Source organism: Rhinoderma darwinii, chromosome 2 (assembly GCF_050947455.1).
Source record: "Rhinoderma darwinii isolate aRhiDar2 chromosome 2, aRhiDar2.hap1, whole genome shotgun sequence".
Classification (NCBI taxonomy): Eukaryota; Metazoa; Chordata; class Amphibia; order Anura; family Rhinodermatidae; genus Rhinoderma; species Rhinoderma darwinii.
The window spans coordinates 287018946-287037657 of record NC_134688.1 but is presented as its reverse complement, the minus strand read 5'-3'; the positions used below and the strand labels follow the sequence as shown (position 1 = coordinate 287037657).

General features: G+C 41.4%; 2 protein-coding genes across 4 annotated transcripts in view; one reads left to right on the top strand and one right to left on the bottom strand.

Moving 5' to 3' along the window:
- Positions 1–2029: 2029 nt before the first annotated feature.
- Positions 2030–18407, bottom strand: RCC1 (regulator of chromosome condensation 1). The gene is made up of 10 exons (XM_075853403.1): positions 18042–18407; positions 14828–14914; positions 14294–14484; positions 14026–14205; positions 10917–11013; positions 10467–10589; positions 9580–9732; positions 3637–3756; positions 3394–3546; positions 2030–2736 (listed from the first exon to the last, which is right to left on the bottom strand). The coding sequence occupies exons 2-10, from the start codon at positions 14904–14906 to the stop codon at positions 2567–2569; spliced, it is 1266 nt and encodes a 421-aa protein (XP_075709518.1). The 5' UTR covers positions 14907–14914; positions 18042–18407; the 3' UTR covers positions 2030–2566.
- The window catches only part of CTPS1 (CTP synthase 1), a 59328-nt gene continuing 58780 nt past the window's right edge, over positions 18165–18712 (top strand). The window contains exon 1 of one of the 3 annotated variants that reach the window (XM_075853401.1): positions 18165–18264. In XM_075853401.1, coding sequence (XP_075709516.1) covers positions 18243–18264 — 22 coding nt within the window. In that variant the 5' untranslated portion in view covers positions 18165–18242. Of the gene's footprint in view, positions 18520–18712 lie in introns of all 3 variants that reach the window. The other 2 variants (XM_075853400.1, XM_075853402.1) reach the window with 2 other exon arrangements.

Below are 18712 nucleotides of genomic sequence, written 5' to 3'. Positions count from 1 at the left end.
TATCTCACCTGATCTCCAATGCTTCAAAATAGATCTGCGAATCTGCTTGTGATATGGCTCGCCAGGTGGCGAGAGCTTCCGCTGTCGCCATTCGCAGAACCATCTGGCTCAAGGCTTCGTCTGCTGATTCAGCCTCCAAGCGCTCCCTGGCTGCTCTACCCTTTTCATGGTCTCGTCATTCGGTCTAAATTGGATGAGATTATCTTGGAAGCCACGGGTGGTAAAAGCACCCATCTTCTTAAGAAAGGACCTAAGCTCACTACCCCCAGCCAAAAATGTGGATATGCATTTTCGCTCCTTTCGTGGTTTCTCTAACTACACTTTCTCCAGGCCGCAGACTGACCAGGATCAGAAGGCTAAACCTTCCTTCAAGACCCAGCCCTCCTGACACCCCCAACCTTCACCTGCAGACAAACGCCACAGCTTTTGTAAAGCACCAGGACGGCACTGGTGATTTACAAAAGCCGCAGCATTGTTCGTCTGAACCCTCACCGAGTGTTCGGAGAGGGACTGAGTCCAGTGCAGGAAAAAGATTGCTCTCCAGTGCAGCACACAGCAAGATGGCTCTCCACTCCAGAATGTCGACGGGAAAGCAAATTCTTGGGAGATGCCTTCAATCAGATTTGTCTCAGGAGGGGTCGTCCGGATGTGGACTTGATGTCCGCCAGGTTCCCTGCTTCATCTACTGAGCTTGGGATCCAGAGGCCTGCGCCATGGACTCTCTCATGGCTTCATGGTCGGACTTGTCTCCTGTACCTCTTCCCACCCCTGCCGCGGCTCCTCCGACGGCTCAGGGCGGAGAGGATTGGCCCCACCACTGTTGATACGCAGACCTAATGTCCCTGTTGGCCAACATCCTGAGGCCCTTACATCTCCCCTCCTACCACTTCTCTCAGGGACCGCTTTTCAACGTAGCAACCTTAAATTCTGGTAGAAGTCGCCGTTCTGAGGGCTTGTGGTTTTACAGAGAGGGTTATCCTCACTATGATTAAGGCCAACAAGTCTTCTGCAGCATGCATTATCGTACATTGAAGGCTTACCATGAAATGTGAAGTTCGCAAGCTTCCCCCTCTGCATTTTCCCTTATCCATGATTATATCCTTTTTACAGCAGGGTTTTGATCTTGGTTTTGCTCTCCACTCCCTAACCAGGCAGGTACGTGCTCTTTCCATTTTATTTGTTCGCGGTTTGCATCTAAAGCGGACATTAAGACTTTTTTGCAGGGGATGGCTCATGCAGTCCACCCTTATCGTTCCCAGATTCCCTTGAGGGATCTGAATTTAGTCTTGGATGTTTTCTCGTCCTGGAAGATGGCTTTTTTTGGTTGCAATGCCCTCCATGCAGAGTGAATTTGAATTTCTCTTGTATTTCTCAGTTTCCAACTTCACCAAGGCATAGTGGTACTCTGTAGAGTGTCTATGTTTTTGCCTAAAGTGGTTTTGGCCTTCCACAGGTATGAGGAGACCGCTCCCAGCCAATTGTTTAATTTTTTTTTGCATTTACAGTTGTCAGTTTGAAGGGTTTCCCCTTTCGTGTTTGACATACTTACCTTGCATCTGCTTCTCCTACCGCTAGCAGACAGAAAAGCTCAGTGTCTATGGGCAGAATATAACCTGCAGGGAGCCCCTTTATTTTATAATGTCAAGCCTCCTAATGGCAACAGCATATAACCACAGTCTGTGTACCAATGAACTGAACAAGAAAAGGATTTTACAGTGAGAAATAAAATAATCCTGTTTTTAGACTTAAATTGTTGCTCTAAAAACATATAGAATCTTTTGGAACATCCAAAAAGATCAGTATATGAAAGTCTCTTACTTACCTGCTGCGCAAATCATATAAATCACACCAAATGAGATAAAGCTATGACAGATTGTAAAATTTTGGTATTGTCAGCTTCACTTTTCTTATGGCAAGCTAGTTCGAAGAACACAAAAAATAAATATAATTTTATGACTAACATTAAAATAAACCCCTTAAGAAAATAGATTTCAATTATTGTTAGAACTAAAACATAAGAAGGGACAGCTTACGAAAACAAAATTTATTCCAAAAGACAGTTTCTAAAAAAGTTGTTTCACATCCCTGTCAGGTAAAATTGATTCAAACATTAATGGAAAAGGAAATATACATTTCCCAGTTATGCACACCCATACCACACTTATAAAAATAAAGCAATTTGCTTTTTATGACTTTGGGTATTTAAAAAATAAAATTATTTAACAAGTATAATAAATCTGAAAAACAATATATGGGACAATAGACTGTTATCTGATAAGAGATGTTAGTGCCACAGGGAAAGGCTTAACATGGGGAATTAAGTGTTAAAATACAGGAGGGTGCAGTGACTACAGGCAGATCCTTTTTATGAATTTATGGGCAATACACAGGAAAGTAGAAGACATGAAGACAGTAGAAGCTGATGTCCAAAGCCTCCGAGCAAGTACTTTGATTATTACGATTAGGGACCAATTAAAAGTTCATAAGTGGCAAGAGGTAAATAGAGGTGGCTCAGATGTCATCTCCATGCAGCCAACCAATGATTATTGTCCTAAAACTCAGGATGTTAGCTACAATCTTTAACTAAAAGAACAGTGTGCTGGCCTCCACTGGATACAGACAAGACCTCTTTGTTCTCTAGCTGCTTTCCAGTCATTACATACGGGCTCCAAACATCTTCCTCGTCACCTGTGCCCAGTTGTTGGTTGGTGCCCATACCCCAGGAGAACACACGACCTAGAATAGAATTAAAGTGCAAGATTAACAATGAAAAGGTTAAGCTTAGAGTATTAAAAGAATACTTAATGTAGAAAATTCAAAAAAATGCACCCTATTATATCCCGTTCTGTAGCATTCAGCAACCAAAAACAAGAATTTTGCTATATGTATGCTGTACATTTCCCTGATTATCAGCAGTTTTCCCACGGAAGGCCGGATTCACACGAGCGTATTCGTTCCATAGGTCGCCGCATTTCCCGGACCGAACAACCTGCAAGGAGCTGGGCTCCTAGCATCAGTTATCTATGATGCTAGGTGTCACGGCCTCGCTGCGGGAAAACCGTCCTATAGTGCAATAATGTTTTCAGTACGGGACAGTAGTTCCACGGGGAGGCAGGGACTCCGAGAATCATAGATAACTATGATGCTAGGAGCGCAGCTCCCTGCAGTGTGTTCGGTCTGGGAAATGCAGCAGACATACGGACCATATATGCTCGTGTGAATCCGGCATTACAAACCGGTGCCTGGCTATGAGACAACTAGCAGCAGCATACGCTCTCTTCCATAACTGTCTATGACAGCCCCACACCCCCAACGGAAAATAAAAGGAAACACCTGTGTCCTAAAATTTCTACAAGATACACATACAATGTACAGTGAGAATCAAATACTAACCATCTCTAGATACAGCAAAACTGACAGAAGCTCCACATGCCACAGTAGCAACCTTGGGTAGTTTAGGAATGGGGGTAGGCACATTTTTCTCTTCTGCATTCTCCCCAAGGCCAAGTCTGCCATATTCAGCACGGCCAAGACTATATGCATTTCCTTTAAAAGACAAGTTTAAAAAATATTGCAGGTATGGGGTCTGCAGAATTTAAACCTATGTATGAGGTTTCAGACAGTCTTCGTACTAACCTTCAGAGTCAACACAAACAGTATGATGCTGACCTCCTGAAAATCCCACCCAAGACTTGGTGGAGTTTTTGAAGGACGTTAAGTTCTGAGGTGCATAGCAGGAGTTTGTAGTCCTTGTACCTGTTGTAAGTTACATGACAATGTTGAAAATGGTGCAACAGAAAAACAAAAAACTACAAAACACATCAAGCATTTTTCTTGTAATAGTGATGCAGTTCTCTACTCTAGGCCATTGGAATACAAAGATCTTAGCACATTCACCGTGTAAATAACAAAGGGTCATTGCGAGAATCCAGTGTGCAGAACTATACACTTTATTTTGCATGTTTTGCTATAAACTAAAAAGAGACATCTGGTGGATAAAGCAAAGACCCCACTATATGTCATTTGCAGACAGATAAGAGTCTGGTAGTAAAGAGAACCTTTCACCTCCCATACATGTGCAGCTGAGTGCAGAATTTAATGGGCAGGGCTGAACAAACCCTGAGGCACTTGACATTTTTTTCTACCTCCCTTCGTTATTTAGATATCGGTGCGGTTATATTTGGCGCCCGATATTTAAATAACCCCCTGAACAGTCAACGGGGTGTGTACTGGTAAGGGGGCGTGTTACTATGGCTGTGACACTGTCCAATCAGATATGGACAGCGCCACATCAAGCAGAGAAAGTGCACACTCAATCGCTCTCGCTTCAGCTTTGAAGATCAGTCTTTTCACCCAAACTGGCAAGGGGGCGGGTCTCTGCTACGGACAGTATAAGAGCTGGGGAGAGTGCGCTCTCATCTCTTCAGAGATCAGTCTTGTATGCCGAACTGGCATGTCACTGCTACGGACAGTGTAAGAGCTGGGGAGCGCTTACACGGTCCGTAGCAGAGACACACCCCCTTGCCAGTTCGGTTGAAAAGACTGATCTTCAAAGCTGAAGAGAGAGAGCGTGCACTTTCTCTGCTCGCTCTACCCGATCACATGTACAATATAGGGCACTTAGAATGTGGTGACAGAGCCTCTTTGAGTATTCAGCCAGATTCCCACACACTCATCAGATGCATTTTTAGCTGCTTTTTTCAAAGCCAGACACGCTGCTTATAGGGGTTTTCTATTAGACTATAGGAGAATATGAATACTAGTCCTTCTCAATGAATTAGAATATCAAAAAGTTAATTTCAGTAATTAAATTCAAAAAGTGAAACTCATTATATAGATTCATTACACAGAGTGATGTATTTCTAGCATTTTTTTTTTCTTTTAATGTTGAAGATTACGGCTAACAGTTAATCAAAACCCAAAACGTAGTGTCTCAGAAAATTTGATTAAATAAACCAAATGTCAAAGATGATTTTTAGTACCGAAATATTGGCCTACTGAAAAGTACGTACAGTATATGCACTCAATACTTGGTCGGGGCTCCTTTTGCATGAATTACTGCATCAATGCGGCGTGGCATGGAGGCGATCAGCTTGTGGCGCTGCTGAGATGTTATGGAAGCCCAGGTTGCTTTGATAGCGGCCTTCAGCTCTTCTGCATTGTTGGGTCTGGGGTCTCATCTTCCTCTTGACAATACCCCATAGGATTCTCTATGGGGTTTAGGTCAGGAGAGTTTGCTGGCGAGTTAAGCACATGGATACTGCGGTTAATAAACCAGGTATTGGTACTTTTGGCAGTGTGGACAGGTGCCAAGTCCTGCTGGAAAATAAAATCAGCATCTCCATAAAACCTGTCAGCAGAGGGAAGCATGAAGTGCTCTAAAATGTCCTGGTAGACGGCTGCGCTGACTGATATAACACAGTGGACCAACACCAGCAGATGACATGGCTCCCCAAAACATCACTGACTGTGGAAACTTCAAACTGGACCGCAAGCAACTTGGGTATCTGATGCCTCTGCACTCTTCCTCCAGACTCTGGGACCTTGGTTTCCAAATGAAATGCAAAACTTACTTTCATCTGAACAGACAAGTCCTTTTAAAAGCTTAGGAAACTTTTGAAGGTGTCGCGTAGATTAGCTGATTAGAGTGTGACACCAAGAGTCTACAATCTTCAACTTTTACCCAACATTCTGAGACTAACTTTTGGGTTTTCATTAGCGGTTAGCCATAATCATCAACATTTAAAAAAAAAAAAAAAAAAAAACCACACGAAAATGCTGGAAATAGATCACTGTGTGTAATGAATTTATATAATAGAGGAGTCTCACTTTTTGAATTGAATTACCGAAATAAATTAACTTTGATATTTGAATTCATTGAGGCGGACTAGTATGCCTACACAGATATGCACATATATGGCCAGGATATATACATTTTTTTTAAAAAGTGTTTGTATTTTACAAGTCGCAAAGACACAAATTAGAAGAAAAAAAAGTTGCATTTCTACTTCACACAGATCCTTGCGTGGAAAAAGTGGAGTACTTCTGGCCAGCATGACAGTTTATATGTCAGGGATGTAGTGGATATATAAAAAAAAAAAACAAAAAAAAAACAAAAAAAAAAAACACTACACCTGTTAAAATGCCAGGTTTTTGTCATGTCCAAAAATCAGTCCAAGATGAATCATTTCAGAACTTTTCCCACCTTTAATGTAACCCACAATCTGTTTTTCAGTGGAATTGTACAAACTGAAATCTTTTAGAGGGGGAGAAAAAAAACAAATAAAGCTACAATAATGTGGTTGCATAAGTGTGAACCCTCTTATAATTGGGGATGTTTTTGTGTTCAGAATTAGACGATCACATTTAAACTCATTAAATAGTAGTCAGTACACAGCTGCCATTATTTAAAGTGATTCTAAGTAACCCCATATAATTGAGGTATGTTCGGAATGCACAAGATCAGGGTAGGTGCACGAATAGGGTCCCAACCCAATCGTATAATGAAACGAGCGGAAATCCGCCATTACAAGCAGCGCCATTCTTCTGGACACTCCAGCAACCAGGGTAATCAGTGCCCGACGAAGGTCCTTTGACCGAAACGTTACGTTGCACCAAACCCTTGGCATCTATCAAAATAATAAAAAATTTCAAGCATTTTGATATTGACGTCTCAGTGTGCCGAATACTTCTTTCATTAACCCCATATAATGTTCAGCTGTTCTATTAGGATTTTCCTGACATTTTCTTTGTTGCGTGTGACAGCAAAAGCCATGGTCCGTAAAAAGCTAACACCACATCAAAGGGATCTGGTTGTTGAAAGGCATCAGTCAGGAGAAGGGTACCAAAGAATTTGGTAAGTGACATTACCAAGAACTGGACGTCCCACAAAACATGATAAAAGACCAGACGAAAATTGGTCTATCAAGAGGCCTGTTACATTAAAGCAGCTGCAGGACTTTCTGGCAGGTGCTGGTTGTGTAGTGCATGTGACAACAATCTCCCGTATTCTTCATATGTCTGGGCTGCGGGGTAGGGTGGCAAGATGGAAGCCTTTTCTAAGAAAAACATCCAAGCCCGGATAGGTTTTGCAAAGACCTACATCAAGTCTTCCAAAAGCACGCGTGTAAACATGTTATGGTCCGATGAGACCAAGGTTGAACTTTTTGGCCAGAATGCCAAAAGGTATGTTTGGCGCAAAGTCAACACTGAACATCACCAAAAGAACACCATACCCACAGTGAAGCATGGTGGAGGCAGCATTATGCTTTAGGGCTGTTTTTCTGCAGCTGGAACTGGGGATTTAGTCACGGGGGAGGGAATTATGAACAGTTCCAAATATCAGTCAATATTGGCACAAAACCTGCAGGCCTCTGCTAAAAAGCTGAAGAGGATTTTCCCCTTTCAGCAGGACAACACAAAGAATACCTCCAAATCAACAAAAAAAATGGCTTCACCAGGAGAAGATCTAAGTTTTGGAAAGGCCCGGCCAGAGCCCAGACCTGAATCCCATTGAAAATCTGTGGGGTGACCTGAAGAGGGCTGTACACAGGAGATGCCCTCGCAATCTGACAAATTTAGAGCGCTTTTGCAAGAAAGAGTGGGCAACAACTGCCAAGTCAAGATGTGCCACGCTGATAGACTGAATGCGGTCATAATGTCAAAGGGTAATTCAACAAAGTATTAGTTTAAGGGTATGCATATTTATGCAAGCACATTTGTGTTCTTTATTTTTCCACCCTAAAAGAATTCAGTTTGTTTTTTAATACAATTGTACAGATTGTAGGTGACATTAAGGTGGAAAATGTTCTGAAATGATTCGTCTTGGACTGAGTTTGTAACAGGACAAAAAAATAAATAAAAATATGGCATTTTAACAGGGGTGTGTAGGCCTTTTATATTCACTATACGTTGTGACGGATTTATCAAATAGACTGCACACGTAGTCATATTGTAACATGTGAATAAAACAGTCTAGCTTTAACATCGATATTAGCTAATTTGATGCCACTTGATGAACGTGTGCCTTTGCGGTTTAGTTTGTGGTATTTTTTTTGGTCAGTGGCATCTCTCAAAATTAAGAATGCGACGGGTATGGCGTTTTTGTCCTATAGACCACAATAGGCTTTAAGGAATAAAAAATAAAAAAAAGCCTATGTAAAAGTCTGTTTTTTTTTTAAGTGTATGTATTTTGGCAATATGAACGCCTTCCCGTTGCTGTCATTTTCAGATTTTTACTTTAGAGTGCCCGTCCCCTTACAAAAGCCACAACTTATTTTTTCCGTCGATATAGCCATAGGAGGTCTTGATTTTTGCGGGACAAGTTAAAGATTTTCATGGCACCACTTATTGTACCATATAACGTAGTGGGGAACTGGGGAAAAAATAATTTGTGAAGTGGAATGGGAAAATATTTCTACGGTGTTCACTGTGTTGGTAAAACTAACATGTTAACTTTATTCTGCGGGTCAATAAGATTACGGCGCTGCCAGATTTATATAGCTTTGCTTTATGTTTTACAAGGAAAAAAACAAAAACTGATGCTTAAAAATAAAATTAGTTTTTTCACTATATTCTGAGAGCCCGCATTTATTTTTTTCCGTCAATTGAGCGGTGTGAGGGCTTTTTTTTTTTGCGGTCGTTTCTATTGGTACCATTTTGGAATACACATTACTTTTTGGTCATTTTTTATTCTATTTGTTGTATGAAGTGACCAAAAAATAGCGATTGTTTTTTGTTTTGTTTTCTTTTACAGTGTTCACTGTGCAGTTTAAACAATGTTATATTGTAATAGTTTTAACTTTCACAGACCCGTGATACCAGTTATGTTAACTTTTCATTGCACTTGGGGAAAATACTTTCTTCTTTAAAACTTCTAATAATTTTTTTTTTTTGACATATTAAAAAAAGTGTTAACTGTATTTAACTTTTTTTTTTTTTTACTAGTCCCCTAAAGGGACTTGAAGCAGCGATCATTATTTTGCTTGCATAATGTACCACTATACTAATGTATTGCAGTACATAGTTATATTGAGTCTCCTATCTTGAAGCCCTGCCGGATGCAAGTCTTCCTAGGAGTACAAAGATGGCAGATCTGGAAGCAGATGGCACGTCAGAGGAGGCTGCCCCGTTTCTAATACCGTAGATTGGATCCCGCTTATCAGTAAGGGTTCGAGCACCGAGACCCTCACCGATCACTAAAATGAAGCGGCAGAAGCGCTCGGGTGAGCTCTCTGCCACTTCGATTCTGATCAGCTTCCTATGGAAAGTCAAGCGAGCAGCGTACAGAGTTTCTATTGAGCCTGTACACCGCTCCGAGGAACATCAATCATAAGCGGAGAGACAGCACTCACCCGAGTGCTTCTGCCGCATTGTTTTGGCGATTGATGGGGGTCTCAATGCTTTGACTCCCACTGATCAAAACATCTGACGTGCCACTTACATATCAAAAGTTTTTTTTTTACAAGCATATATACCCTAAAATCTACTGGAAACTGTAGGGGATTTAAGATGTATGAACTCAGACTAACTAAAGCAGAAGTATGGATCATGAACCTAATGAGGGAAAAAACTACACACCTAACTGATGATAGTTGGAAAGGCCAAAACCATAAACATGGCCCTCCTGTGAAATTGCAAAAGTGAAATATGCACCACAGAATACATCCTGGAACACAACACGCCCGCACCCTTTTGCTTTCAAGTGGATGCACTGAGGAATGAGTAGTCTCTCTGCAAGTGGAGAAGAAAATTGGTTATATACATAAAATACTCTAGGAGGCGGATCAGAATGTTTCTTTATCTATAATAGGCTTAAAAATATGCAGACACAAACTGGCTGAGCTCAAGTGGAACAAAAAAACAAAAAACAAAAACCATACAATCGTCAATCAACCATAAACTTACAAGACCATTTGTTACTATCCGCTTTCAAATCTTTAACATGGTCTTAAAATATCTTGATATTACGGTGGGATTATTGTATTCCATTTGTCCTTACAGGTCAAGGCTGCATATAACTAAAAAGGTCACCAACGTGACTAAAATATAGTTTGTCTCCTAAATGTTTAGAAGGCGGCAGGGTTTACATAATGAAAATGTATGGTTGCCCAGTAAAATCATATTTACATAAGTTATAGCAAGAAGAGGGTCAACAATCAATCTCATTGACCACCAGTAAGATGATGTCTGTCTTGTCAGAATGCACAAACGCACTGATAATGCAACAAAAAAAAAACGGAAATAGGGGAATTTCAGTACCCGCTCTTGAAAATCCTGTTGCAAAGAAATGCAACTGCAGTTAAGAATGTTCAGCATGGTATGCCAGGACAAGGTACGTGCCTTCTCAAAATGTTTTAACGGGTGGCAAATAGCCTCTAATAAAGAACAAGGATTCCAAACACTCAATACTAGTCCCTCAGGGGCTAGCCTATGAAGCTTTAGAAGTCTTGACTTTAATGACTAACCTAAGCCTTTACGTCCTCCGCGATTGGTGAATCTCTCTGGAACCCTGCCAAGTTGACCCTGCTCTCCACAGCCAGACGTGTAGAGATCACCATCTGAGGTAAGCATCACAAGATGATCATTCCCTTGAAGATGGGGAAAAAAAAATAAAAAAAAATCTTAGGCATTAGCTGCATATAAAACAAAAACACTATAGCTGGATAATAGTATAGGGAGTAATTAAGTTACGTTAGGATGCAGCATTACTTCCAAAAGCTGCTGGATTTAGTGGTGTACAAAAAAAAAAAAAAAAAAAAAGTTGACATTAACTGTAAAGAAAACCTGGTCAGATTTATGCAGCCTGCAACCAACATGTTTCACCAACAGTTGGGTTATGTAGCCGAAACAAGTGATTGGCTGCTTATGCACAATCTTTATAAACCAGTATAATGCCATCTTCAAAATTCACTCACCTGAGGCTATTTTGACAACTGGCACATTTACATCAACTTGTATAGGCACCATACTTTTTTTCATTGGCTCCAGTAAACCAATAACACCATTGTTATCCTATATGAAAAGAAACAGACCAGTATAAAAATAAAGATAAATGCAGGACACATGCAGACAAAGATAAAGGGGTATCCAGTCATTTGAAAATGATGGCCCATCCTCAGGATAGGATGTCAATCAGCTGTTTTAACCGCTTTCCTCTTTGGCCACTTTTGACCTTCCTGACCAGAGCCTCATTTTTCACATCTGACATGTTTCAATTTATGTGGAAATAACTTCAGAATTCTTTCACCTATCCAAGAGATTCTGAGATTTTCTCGTGACACATTGGACTTTCTGTTACTAACAAAATTTGCTCGATACATTCAGTATTTAATTGAGAAAAACACCAAAATGTAGCGAAAAATTGCAAAAGTCAGCATTTTTTTTTCTAAATTGAAATGCATCTGTTTGTAAGACAGGCAGTTATACCACACAAAATAGTGGCTAATTAACATCCCCCATATGTCTACATTAGATTGACAGTTTTTTGAACATCCTTTTATTTTTCTAGGACGTTACAAGGCTTAGAACTTTAGCAGCAATTTCTCACATGTTCAATAAAATGTCAAGACACTATTTTTACAGGGGCCAGTTCAGTTGTGAAGTGGCTTTGAGGGCCTTATATATTACAAACCCCCAATAAGTCACCCTATTTTAAAATAGTCACCCCTCAAAGTATTCAAAACAGCATTCAGAAAGTTTAACCCTTTAGACGTTTCACAGGAAATAAACCAATGTAGAGGTGAAATTTACAAATTTCATTTTTTGTTGTTGCAGAAATTCATTTTTAATAAAAAAAAAAATTTTGTAACACGGAAGGTTTTACCAGAGAAACGAAACTCAATATTTATTGCCCAGATTCTGCAGTTTTAGGAAATATCCCACGTGGCCCTTGTGTGGTAATAGACTGAAGCACCGGCCTCAGAAGCAAAGGAGCACCCAGTGGATTTTGGGCCTCCTTTTCATTAGAACATATTTTGGGCACCATGTCAGGTTTGAAGAGCTCTTGCGGTGCCAAAACAGTGGAAATCCCCCAAAAGTGACCTCATTTGGGAAACTACACCCCTTAAGGAAATTATCTAGGGGTATAGTGAGCATTTTGACTGCACAGGTTTATTGCAGAAATGATTGGAAGTAGGCTGTGAAAGTGAAAATCTAAATTTTTTGCCAAGAAAATGTAGGTTTAGCTAATTTTTTCTCATTTCCACAAGGACTAAAAGGCGAAAAACTGCAACATTTGAGCAGTTTCTCCCGAGTAAAACAATACCCCACATGTGGTAATAAACTGATGTTTGGACACACGGCAGGGCCTAGAAGGGAAAGAGCGCTATTTGGCTTTTGGAGATCACATTTAGCAGGAATGGTTTGCGGAGGCCATGTCACATTTACAAAGCCCTTGAGGGACCAAAACAGTGAAAATGCACAAAAAGTGACTCCATTTAGGAAACTGCACCCCTTGAGGAATTCATCTAGGGGTGTAGTGAGCATTTTGACCCCACAGGTGTATCATAGAATTAGAATTGGGCAGTGAAAATAAAAACAATCCTTTTTCTTCAATAAGACGTAGCTTTAGCTCAATTTTTTTTAGCTCGCGCCATACTTTCCCCTTAACCCTCATCATATAGTTACACGATTTTACGTTAAGGGGTTAATACTGTTATCCGCCGATACAAGTGCGTTGGCATTTGGCAATGTAGGGAATAAAGGGGGAGCAATGCTCGCATGAGTGCCATGTCCACTTAAAACAGCTGATCAACTGGGGTGCCGAGTTGGACCCCACTGATCAGATACTGATGGTCTACCCTCAGACTAGGCCATCAATTTTCTCTAGGGAAAACCTTCTTTAACATGAATCCATTAATACTCTCAAGGATTTCCTGTAATGCTCTGATCACTCGTATGCAATACTTCTCACCAAATCCCTGGCTGTATAATTTATTCATTTATTTTGCAATATAATACAGGACAGCATTATTTTTTGTCTAGACGGATCCAAAAAAATCCTGAGAATGAAGGGACTGCAGTGGTCGTTTAGCACGGTGGCCCCTATACAAGAGTAACAGCAGCCTCTTTATCATCAGGCCCCATCCCAGTTATCAGAAACACAGAAATCAGAGAGTGACAACTTATCTTAGCGATACGCCATCACTATGAGATGGGCAGTTTTCATTTACATTTTTTAGCAAGTTATGAGCAATTTTAGATTTATGATGGTTTCTTAATTACCAACTGGGCGTGTTTTTACTTTATACCAACTAGGCGTTGTACAGAGAAGTGTATGACACTGACCAATCATTGACTAATCAGTGTCCTACACTTCTCATTGTTCCAGCCCAGCATGATCCACAGCACTGTGTGATTGTGCAGTGAAAGAAGCTGACCTGGAACAATGAGAAGTGTATGAGGCTGATTGGTCACTGATTGGTCAGCGTCATACACTTCTCTGTACAACGCCCACTTGGTATAAAGTAAAAACACGCCCAGTTGGTCATTAATAAACTAATTAGCACAAAGCTAAAATTGTTCATAACTTGCTAAAAAATTATTGTTTTTCAAAATAAAAACCACTGTTATCTACATTACAGCGCCGATCAGTTTATGTAGGAGATAGTGCACTTATAATCTGGGGACAGAGCCTCTTTAAGATTTATAAAGATACAAGCCACTTTATTTTTTTTCTGCTGTCACCAGTGCTGAACTACAGTGTGTGCAACCCAACAAACTACCTCATCTTTGTGGCAAGTTTCTGAAATTCTCATTAGGGAGGTCTGAACTTCTGAAGGGGACTGCCTAAGGAAAAAGTATGAAAACCTATTGAAATGTAACTCTGGAGCAGTTACCTAAGATCACATAAAAGAAAGTTCACTCTGGTGACCTCCTTAAAAACAGCCTACCGACAGGACATGACATTGATATAAATGAGACGACGACATGCTGCACTGCAAGCCTGTCCATGTTTAGAAGAAAAGTGGACGACAGCAGGCAAGAAACCATATGGATTCAGGCAGACAACCAATAGAAAATTACCCTGAATGATCCAAAGAGGAAGACACGTCCATCCTCTGTCAAAGCCGCAGTGTGACTGTCTCCTGCTGAAACCTGAACCACCTTTTCAGCCAAATCGACCTTTGCTGGTTGGGTTTCGGATCCTTCTTCTGTGGTGTCCCGGCCCAGGGCCCCTTCATCATTACAGCCAAACGTATAAACCTATTAAAATATACAGAAAGAATGTTTAACGTAGTGAACTGGTAAAAACAACATAATAATAATCTACTATTAAAAGTATTCTACTCACACTCCCAGATGCTCCAAGACACACAGTGTGCATTCCCCCTGCTTCAGCCTGGACTATTGGCTCTGGAAGAGGCACCAGTGCTGGTCTCTTTCGTTCCATGACATCTTCTCCTAGACCTAGTTGACCTACATCACCTTGGCCAAGTGCCAGCACAATGCCCCCAATACATTTGTGGGAACTGTGAGTAACTACTGTCATAAAAAAAGAATGCAATATAAACAGAACGGCTCTAGCTTATATTATCAACACTTCAGATCACAAAATCATCTTTGATGAACATAAACAGTACAGATCTTATGTACAATGGATAAGAGGCCACATGAAAACACTTTGCCTTTGAAGCACAAACGATTGTCAAATGAAATATGAAGAGGCCACATCTGTAGCCGTGGAATGCCTAGTTGAATAGGTTTTATAATGGTCCTTTGTATAGAAGGGGGTGGTGAGAGAGAAAGACCACTCTCTACCCCAAATAAATACTAAGAGCTTAGCACACCTACTCCTTATCCTAGTGACCGACATTTTCCCACTTACTCTTAGGTTTCTTTATCTCTGAAGTTCCATTGCTTTCCTCGGCAGGAGCGCTCCTTTTCAGGTTTTTCTTTCCTCTCATATTAAAGACTATTGTTGCAATGGAAGAAAATACAGGTATAACTTCGGAAAGAAGCAATGCAAACCAACAACATACAGTAAACCTACAATATGGATTCCATATTCCAGTAAACAGAAATTAACTATTCAGTAATTCATCGGGTTAGGCAAGTTAATGTAACTACGACACTATTACACCTAGAGCGTGGCAGGGGGTGGTGAATGGCACAGGTAGTCAAAGGGTGCCAAAGACAGAATCCCTATGTCATGCATCACCACCCTCAGTCCCCGCACTAGGAACAGCTTGTCAGCTCTGCCCCGCATGTTCCTTTCAAAACACTTCAGAACCAACCACTGTAAATATTATTTTACAATCGCTGGGCTTTGCGCAGAAGCGACTTCTATTTACGTCCATTCTTCTGCTGTTGATTGAGCCATCCATAGCAGTCCCAACGGACGGATCAGGATGTCGGCATTGGGACCTAAGTGGTTCACGTTCCAATCATGTGATCACCATAACAAACAATCATGTGATCACCATAACAAACAATCATGGCCCTGACAGGAACAGTTTTTTGTAGTAACAAATATCCCCGAGGTCTATTCTGTATACAAAAACCCTCTCCTGTCAGAGTGAGATACGAGGATAGAAATAAACTGTTACACGCAACAGAAATACATTCAGCTGAAAGGAATTAGCTATTCACCCCTTCCTGCCGGCTCCACTTAAAGTAACGGGTTACTAAAGTTACTACATTAGTCCATCCTGCAGGAGAGAGATATACCAACGTACACCGCCAGATGGAGGCCAAAAAGGACCTGACTCCTTTGGACACATTTATAGTGTAGGTCGGGAGCTTTCCCAACATACACGACAACCATAGGGCACAACCGTTATGTGAATCAGGCCTAATACAGAGGTATTGTAAGTCAGGTCTCCAATATGTATCTGCAAAGCAAATGCTTTCAATTCCAACAGCAGGGCCAGAAAAAAATATGAGCTGCTGTAAATGTCACCTATATTTTTCAGTCAATTCTCTGTTGTGATGGAAATCAACATAACAAACATCCATAATTAACTAATAATGGGATCTTCACTGCCCCTTCATTTATTATAAATTAGGAGATTACGCTGTAAATGACAGGTTACAACGAGATTACACGTCCTCTGCTGTAACTACCACAGACAGTAATGAAGTGTCAGGATTGTGAATAGACATCCGGTGGAATGTCTATTCACTGTCTAAACACTTCAGTATTGTTAATGTATTAGTATAAGACAGCACATAAGGATCTAGCAGGATCCCTATGCGCTGAGTAAATGAATGGAGAGAAGTGCATGACACTGATTGGTCAGCGTCATACAATCCTCTATACAACGCCCACTTGGTCTAAAGTAAAAACACGCCCACTTGGGCATTAAGCAACTCATTAGCATAAATCTAAGAACACTAATAAAGTGGTAAAAATAGATCATTTATTTAAAGAGTCTCTGTCGCCAGATTTTGCAACCCCTATCTCCTATTGCAGCAGATCGGCGCTGCAATGTAGATAAGAGTAAAGGTTTTTTTTTTGTTTTTTTTAAAAACGAGCATTTTTGGCCAAGTTATGACCATTTTTATATTTATGTAAATGAGGCTTGCAAAAGTCCAACTGGGCGTGTATTATGTGCGTACATTGGGGCGTGTTTACTTCTTTTACTAGCTGGGCGTTGTGTATAGAAGTATCAGCCACTTCTCTTCACAACGCCCAGCTTCTGGCAGTGCAGACACAGCGTGTTCTCGAGAGATCACGCTGTGACATCACTCACTTCCTGCATCGTGTCGGACCAGCGAAGACACATCGGCACCAGAGGCTACAGTTGATTCTGCAGCAGCATCAGCGTTTGCAGGTAAGTAGCTACATCGACTTACCTGCAAACGCCGATGCAGAATCAACTGTAGCCTCTGGTGCCGATGTGGCCGACACGATGCAGGACCTGGGGCAGGAAGTGAGTGACGTCACAGCGTGATCTCTCGAGAACACGCTGTGTGTCTGTGCACTGCCAGAAGCTGGGTGTTCTGAAGAGAAGTGGATGATACTTCTATACACAACGCCCAGCTAGTAAAAGTAGTAAAAACGCCCAGATGTACACACACAATACACGCCCAGTTGTACATAACTTTAAACACGCCCAGTTATACTTTAGAAAGCCTCATTTACATAAATATAAAAATGGTCATAATTTGGCCAAAAATGCTCGTTTTTAAAAAAAAAACAAAAAACGTTACTCTTATCTACATTGCAGCGCCGATCTGCTGCAATAGGAGATAGGGGTTGCAAAATCTGGTGACAGAGCCTCTTTAAATAAAAAGCACTGCTGTCACCTACATTATAGCACCCATCTCCTTATGTAGGAGATAGGGCACTTATAATCTGGTGACAGAGCCTCTTTAAGTGGTCATTCCCATTGAGAGGTTTTATAACACTTTGATTCTAACATGAGAACATATTTCCAGAGATCATAACAAAAAACGTTCAGGATAACATAAAACTGCTACATTTTACTATCATTTCATGAAGTTATGTGCCAAATAGCTACTAGATTCCAACAAGGTGAAGCAGCTAGCTACTTCCTCCCTACCGCAGTTACATTTCCAATGTACTACTTTAAAAAGAAAACAAACGATCTTTCTAGGCTATAAATCCAGAAGCAAACGCTGGTCAGTCTGGATATTGGTTTGTTCACGGAGGAATGGATCATTGGACGGTTTGATCCAATAAACCAGGTCTGCACAGTGCTGGGGCGAGACCTGAAAGCATTCAAAGGGTGAACCACAGGGTGACCAAGACATCTGCCCATGAACATGGCCAACTATGGTAGCCACTTCCTGCCCCAGAACTTGAATGAGCACAGCCACCTGCGCTGACAGAAGGAAGACTGTCTTCTTGGCTGGAGATACAATGAATTATCACTCGTGTGTAACGGACACACGCGTATACCAACGGCAATAATACACAGTGTGAATTACGCCAACTACATATACAGGGCCTCACTCAAGAAAACTTCTCCAGAGACAGGACAGAACGTCTTAAATGATACCCGAGCTCTTGTATCTACACCCATGTCTGTCTGAAACACGGCGGTCCTCATTCCAGAGCCGCTCCCCCCACTCACCCTGAAACCCACGCTCCTCTATGCACCGGCTTCTTCTTCTGCCTGTTTACCGCGCCTGACTCCTTTAAGCAGCTGTTCGACACGTGCGGCGCTCCGCTCTGACGTAAAACTGTGCGCGACACTGAAGGAAGCGCGAAGTCGACACGAAGCTCCGCCCACAGCAGATTCAAGTGATCAGAATATTTTGAGTGAAGTGTAGAAATGATGGCGGCGCCCGTCCCAGGTAGTTGGTGGGACCGCCGCGTACCATATAGCCGGTCAAGGCTGATACTATGTTATATGTGCAGCATGCGTGTGTTATCGTTAGTATGACACTATACTACAGCAGTTGAGGGTTATGGTGGCCCTCCCCTGTACGTTTCCGGATGTGAGGAGAGGTGGCGCTCTGGTCCCGTGTTCACCCTCGTTGGTGTCTAGTCCTCCCCAACACGTGGGACCGGCACATTTCTCCGCCGTTTCTCAGCATCGTGCCTGCCTGGTGAGCTGCCATCCTAGAGGGAACAAGCAGCTGGGGATTGTAGTTCGTGACAATGGAGGGAGGGGGCTTGTGTTAGGATGTAGAATGATGAGCTTGTGTGGCGGGACAGTACTTGCAGAGGTGTATGTATGTATATATATATATATATATATATATATACACACCCACCCACCATAGCTTAGTATTACCCGGT

Coding starts and splice junctions, on each gene's coding strand:
- RCC1 (XM_075853403.1), bottom strand. CDS start 14,906: ATGAGAGGAAAGAAAAACCTGAAAAGGAGCGCTCCTGCCGAGGAAAGC. Junction 10,590..10,916: donor AGTTGTCAAAATAGCCTCAG/GTGAGTGAATTT, acceptor CCCATCTTCAAG/GGAATGATCATCTTGTGATG. Junction 3,757..9,579: donor TTCCAACTATCATCAGTTAG/GTGTGTAGTTTT, acceptor AACTTACAACAG/GTACAAGGACTACAAACTCC.